The sequence below is a fragment of the Falco peregrinus genome, chromosome 10 (assembly GCF_023634155.1).
Source record: "Falco peregrinus isolate bFalPer1 chromosome 10, bFalPer1.pri, whole genome shotgun sequence".
Taxonomy (NCBI): domain Eukaryota; kingdom Metazoa; phylum Chordata; class Aves; order Falconiformes; family Falconidae; genus Falco; species Falco peregrinus.
Window position 1 is genome coordinate 9449693 of NC_073730.1, and position 6000 is coordinate 9455692.

Here is a 6000-nt window from a genome sequence, read left to right on the forward strand (position 1 = left end):
GACTAGAAAGAAAACTAAAGGACAAAATAGGTTTCAATAACCTTTATATAGCCAGTGGATTTTCTGTCTCAATTGACATTCATGAGAACTAGCCTGTCATTTCAGTGGTGTTACCCATTATGTAAGAAGAGAAAGGTGGAAAAAAAAGATTCAAAGCCCTCAAATAGCAGCAACAGAAGATGCACGGCAAATCCTTACACAAGCTCAGGCTGCTTGCCAGAGGTGGACCAGCTCTGAAGACTATGACCATCAGCATGGTCAGAAACACCAGCAAACTACAAAGCAAGGGGTCTTAAATTCCAAGGGAGCAAAAGCAGCTTCTGGTTCCCTACAGGAAAAATACAGTCTGAAAAAAGAAGAAAATGCTGAAACACAAGGTGCAATTCTGGAGAAAGACTGGTAGATCCTCAAGGTGCAGAAAGGGACAACCCTCCCACAGCAGTACCTCACACCACACAGCTGCTGAAAAAGCTGGTAAGGAATAAGCAGCACTGCACACATGGAGACAATACCCAAAGATAACCAACTTCTGGAGGAAACCCAAAAAGGAGAAATAGCTAATTACACTATTCACTAGCCTCAACAGATTACAGTTCCAGTGAGACTATATACCATGGAAGAACCCACTCGTAAGTGTGTGCTAGCTGAAAATATGAAAATAGCTTTTTTTTTTTTCCCCTGAAGAACAGATCGCCCCATGGCAGCCACAAGGAGAGGGGGAAGAAGCAAACTAGTAAAAATCCTTACTGTGGAAAAGTGATAAAGCCTTATAGTCAGCCCAGATTTAGAAAAGATTAGCTTTTGGAGAATTTAAACATGCTGACCAGTTTGCACTTCACAGACAGAGGACAGCAGTTAAAGGACAAAGCTTGTCTATAAAGGCACGGAAATAGTTTGTAAAGCAAAAATGCTTTAATCAGATTACTAAGACATCTCCATCGTTTTTGCACACAAAAGCCTGAAATCAACTGGATAATGCAAGACTCATCAACTGAGAAGCTAAGCAGAGCTCAGAGGGGTGTGAAGGCACTCAGCCAACATCCTGTACCTTTTGGGACAGAAACCCCCAATAGCTAAGCTGGTTTCCTTCACTAACTTCCCTAGAAAGCATAAAAAAACCAACCAAAAAAAACCAACCACCCTGCAAAAAAAATACTTAAGTGGATTTCAGGAGAACAAGCTTGTAAGTTGAAGAAATTTTGCTTTGGAAGTTCATCAGGTTTTTGGTTTGTTGTTTTTTTTTTTTTATTTGAGAGTACTAATAGGAAAACTGTGTGCACCACCATCATCTGTTTCAAATCTTCCCTCTGAACTTCTAGGACCTGGCAAAAACTACTGATTGGCCCTCCTAACAACAGAGCGGGGAACCCGTCGTGCAAATTCAGAGGTAGAGTTAAAGTCTTCCTCTTGTCGGGGTCTTAGGCCCAGGAAGCTGCAAGAGGGCTGTTATTTCTATCAAGTGCAGCCACAATTCATGTGACACTGTTCCTGTTGAGAAACCACCAATAAAAGCTCAAGTTATAATACAGACTGAATTCAGGATGAACTTGCAATACAGTTTTAAAGTCTGTGTCAGTCACAATATCCTCCGTTTCCTTCCACAGACACAGTTCCCTGCCTTCCCCTATTTTCAGTTTTCCAAAGAAAGCCAAAACACTCAAAATCCAGAACTGCGACATAAAGCATTTAGTTGGGGGGGGAGAAAAAAGTTTTCAACAAAAAAATGTAGGGAAGGCAATTAGAGCCAAAGAGGTATTGGTGTTTCCATGGCAATCTGGCAGACAGAAGCCATGCTCCTGTCTTCTCCAAAGTCTTCCATCATTCTCCAGCACTAAATCTTTATTAATTTGAACGTTAAGCATGTTTGCCTGTGCAGAAATGCTAGCCCGCTACTTGTGCTGAGCAACGCTTCTGCAGCCGTCCCGGGTGATGTCAGAGAAACAAGATGAAGACTTGCTGCATGGAACAAACAGCAGGCGCCCATGCCATTTTGAGATACAAAGCTCTTTTTTCATCCTCGGAGCAGTCTAAAAAAAGGACATGTGCCCTAGGAACAGACTATTTTCTAAACAGAACGAACGATTATTTCTGCAGCTCTCAGATGACCGTGTTTAGAATGATATAAGCACTGTTTCTTCTAGATGGGCACTGACAGCCCTTGACTTCTATTGGCAAGATGATTTCAGAGAATGAATAGAAAGTAAGAATATAACTACAAAAGGACTTTTTAACACAGATGCTTAGGGAAGCTCTTTTTCCCCCCCAACATGGATGCCATTTCCCTAACATGTCCCACAGGAGGAGTGAGAATTAATAAACACTGTATCGCTCCTCCACTTAACCATCATTAGCCAACAGTACAAACTTGAAGGAAACAACACTGTATCTGTAGTTACAAATTGTGACTGATCGGTTTTGCTGTCAAATAAGATTCTCAAGCCCAGAAGAAACAGGCTGCCAGAATCCTGCTGCTGCTGCTGCTTTTTCACCTACTCCTTGTCCTGGGTTCAAACTCCAGGCACCAGTCCCCTTCTCTCAGCACAGACACAGGTTTTTGAGAAAGGGAGAAGTTGAACAGAACTAGAGCGCACTGAAGAGAATTACCTGCTTACTGCAACAGCAGCGAGACACCTAATAAAAGGGAGGGAGGCAACCAGCTGTGGAAGCTGCCAAAAACCCAACCCACCCACTGTAAGAGCCCCAACTGCCAAATGCCACCAGAGGCGTGAGTCCTATTTTCCCAAGGATCCAAGTCCTGAGAACATCAGCAAGACGATCTTCACGTATTTCTAATATGACTAAGAGGTGCCCTGCAGGAAGCGATGCCAGTTAGCCAGATTCTCATCATGCTCCCTTTTGAAAGTTTAAATTGGCATCTTTGATAAGAACAAATTTGATAGGCAGCAACACTTCCAAAAGATCAAGTAAAACTTGCTCTTCCATAAGCAAATTTGTATCAAGCAGACCGGCATTGTCAGCATTACCTGAAGTCCTCAAAAGTCTCTAAACTAAAGCTAAAGATCTCAAACTGCAATCTGCATCAATGTGCTACCTTTGCACCCCTCCAGATTAAAAACCTGTTAGAAACACAGGCTGACAGTCAACGGCAACCTGGTGAAGCTGGGCTTAGCAAAATCCAAGCGTTAATAACAGCAGTGGGTAGTAACTAGGGTGGGCTTCACTAGCCAGGATTCCTGTTTTACCGGCTGCTGTCTGATCAGGAGAGGTGCAAATCGTTCACAGCAATTATCAGGAGAGTATCCTCACCAAAAGCACAGGTGTTGCCGCCCCACCCCAGCTTACTGCAACCTCAACTGCAGCCTTTTGCAAAACTAAACAACGGCTCAACTGGAAAAGCAAGTTGCTACATCATTGGGCTTGCATGATGAGGCAGACTTGAGTAGTCCAAACCATAGCACTCAGAGCATCCAGGAGCCTCCTATTTATTGACCAAGAGGGCTGACATCAGATACCTGCCCTCTCTTGCACAAGAGTGTCAAGACAGTTGAATATGCACCTGAAAATACCCTTTCGGTGACTTCATCTTTCCCATTAATTCAAGCCACAAGTCCCACTCCCAGGGACCAGATGCAGGTCAGTATCTCACGAACAACAGGAGTCATTTATTTTCAGTCTAGATTTGTCATCTCTGACAACCAGCCTTTGTTAAGCACCAGGAGGAAATTTTACTCACAATGCCAAAAATTTCTACAGCATGGGAGGACCTGAAGCAGCCCAGTAGGTATCCACACCCCGTCAAGTGATGAGTGACACCACAGGTACTTCTCCCTCTCAGCCCCCACCAAGAGAAAGAACTGGTAGGGCTAGCAATGAACTGGTAAGTTGCTGGTATGAAGGTACAGTCAAACTAAGTGGGCAAGACATTAGTCTTCGGGGGGGGGGGGGGGGGGGGGGAGAAGAGTATTTTGCCATCTTACTGATCTGTGTAAGCCATTTCCAGAAACAACAGTGCTACTATACACCTACCCTTGAAAGACTCTTTATTTTTCCAGTCACTTTTAAGCAAATCTGGCCAACACACAGTCAGGAAACAGGGGTTTTTTTGTTTTTTTTTTTAACTCCAACCATCTTCTTGCAGCACATTAGTACGAGTAAGTCAGATCTCAGAGGGGTTGGGGAAAGGGGTGGGGGGAAGACCAACATTTTTCCCAGGAGACAAATAATGGCCATTTCAAAGTAAAAACAGATAGACTGATTAGCCCAACTACTCTGCAACCAAACCAGCAGCAGTGGTCAAAACTCTGCAGACAAGTTCCACCCCTAACCGTACCCAAGAGTAAAACTGCTGAAATAATCAGCGTCGCAGTCACACACTTAACAACTTCCACTACCACCTTCTCCCATCGCTGCACTCTCCACAAGTCACCTGAAGAGCAATCCCGCCTCCCCGGAGTAAAAAAGGAAGAAAGAATGAGAAGCCGCGCAAGTAATCAATGACTGCTGGTCCCGGATAGCTTTACCGTGCTGCAAGGCTGCACATGCTTTGCTCTAGGAGCAGGACTGCTGCCGGGAGAGGCGTGAAATCCATCAGAACCCAGCAGTTAAGGCTACGGACCGTGTTCTCCAGCCCGGCTGCAAAACACATTGCAAATGCCGATGCGCAACAGCGATGGAAAGCAGCAGTTTCTTCAGATGTGCACATATGGCTCCATCACGCCTGAACTGATTAACAATTAGAGGAGGAGGAGATGTAGGAATCCCTTCTGTGTGTGTAGGTATGTCCCCAGCAAAGAGGCTGGGGCGCACAGGACGCACAGGTATCCCAGGCGATGGGAAGCAGCCAGCCCTTTTCTCCCGTGTTTTGAAATCAAAAGACCTCGAGCGCTCAAACCACGGCTGCGACAGCCCGCGTATCGCTGCCAGTAAAGCACGGCTTCCCTCGCGCTTTCCGTTACGTGTCAGCTCCCACCGGACAGCAGCCCCCCCCCCCCCCCCAGGATCAGCAGCCCCCTCACTCCCCCGGGGACAGTAGCAGCCCCCCCCCCCCCAGGAGAGCAGCCCCCTCACTCCCCCTGGGGACAGCAGCAGCCGCCTCCCCCACCTCGGGGACAGCAGCAGCCCCCTCACTCCCCCCGGGGGCGGCAGCAGCAGCCCCCCCGGGACAGCCCCCCCGCAGGTGAGCCGACCTTGGGGCTGGGGGGCCCCGCTCCACACAAAGAGGCGGTGGCCCGGGCCGCCCCCACGCGATGACACCCCAGGCGCCCCCCCCAGCCCTTCATCCCCGGCCGGCCCCGCGGGAGGAGATGACACCGGCGCCGGGCCGGCCGCGCTCGGAGCGGCCCGGGGCGAGGGGCGGCCCCGGGCACCCCCTCAGGCCCCAGGCGAGGGGCCGCCCGCGTAGCGCCGCAGCCCCACAGGCCCCCGCAGCCCCTCGCCGCCGCCCTCCCGCCCCCGCCACTCACCGGCCGCGGGCTCGGCGCGGCTGAGCACGGCCAGCACCAGGCCGAGAAGGGCAGCGAGCGCCGGCTCCGCTCCGCGGGCCATGGCTACGGCCGCTCCCGCCGGCACGGCACGGCACGGCGCGGCGCGACGCGGAGGGATCGACACAGCCGCCGATGGCGCCTGCGGCCACCCCGCGCGGAGGGACACGGCAGAGGCGCACCGCCCCCGCTTCCTCCGCCGCGCCGCCCGCCACGCCCCGTCCGCCCGCCCGCCACCAGGGGGCGCCCGACGGGGAAAGGCGGGGAGGGGCGGGGCGGATGGCGGGGGCGGTGAATGGCGGTGGGGCTGGGGGGCAGATGGCGATGGGGGCGGTGAGGAGGGGGGCAGGTGGGGATGGGAAGCGGCGGGGGGCGGATGGTGATGGGGATGTGGAAGGCGGGTGGGGATGGGGCTGGGGGGAATGGCACTGGGGGCAGATGGGGATGGGGCAGATGGCAGTGGGCGTGGGGGGCAGATGGGGATGTGGAGGAATGGCAATGCGGGGCAGATGGTGGTGGTGATGAGGGGCATATAGTGATAGGGGCAGATGGCGGTGGG

The 6000-nt window shown here is 51.0% G+C and overlaps 1 protein-coding gene across 1 annotated transcript in view; it reads right to left on the bottom strand.

The window, feature by feature from the left end:
• NOTCH2 (notch receptor 2) overlaps nucleotides 1–5602 on the bottom strand; it is an 88205-nt gene extending 82603 nt beyond the window's left edge. Inside the window, 1 exon segment of the mRNA XM_055815067.1 lies at nucleotides 5424–5602. Within this exon segment, the coding sequence (XP_055671042.1) occupies nucleotides 5424–5505 (82 nt within the window). The 5' untranslated portion in view covers nucleotides 5506–5602.
• Nucleotides 5603–6000: the final 398 nt, after the last annotated feature.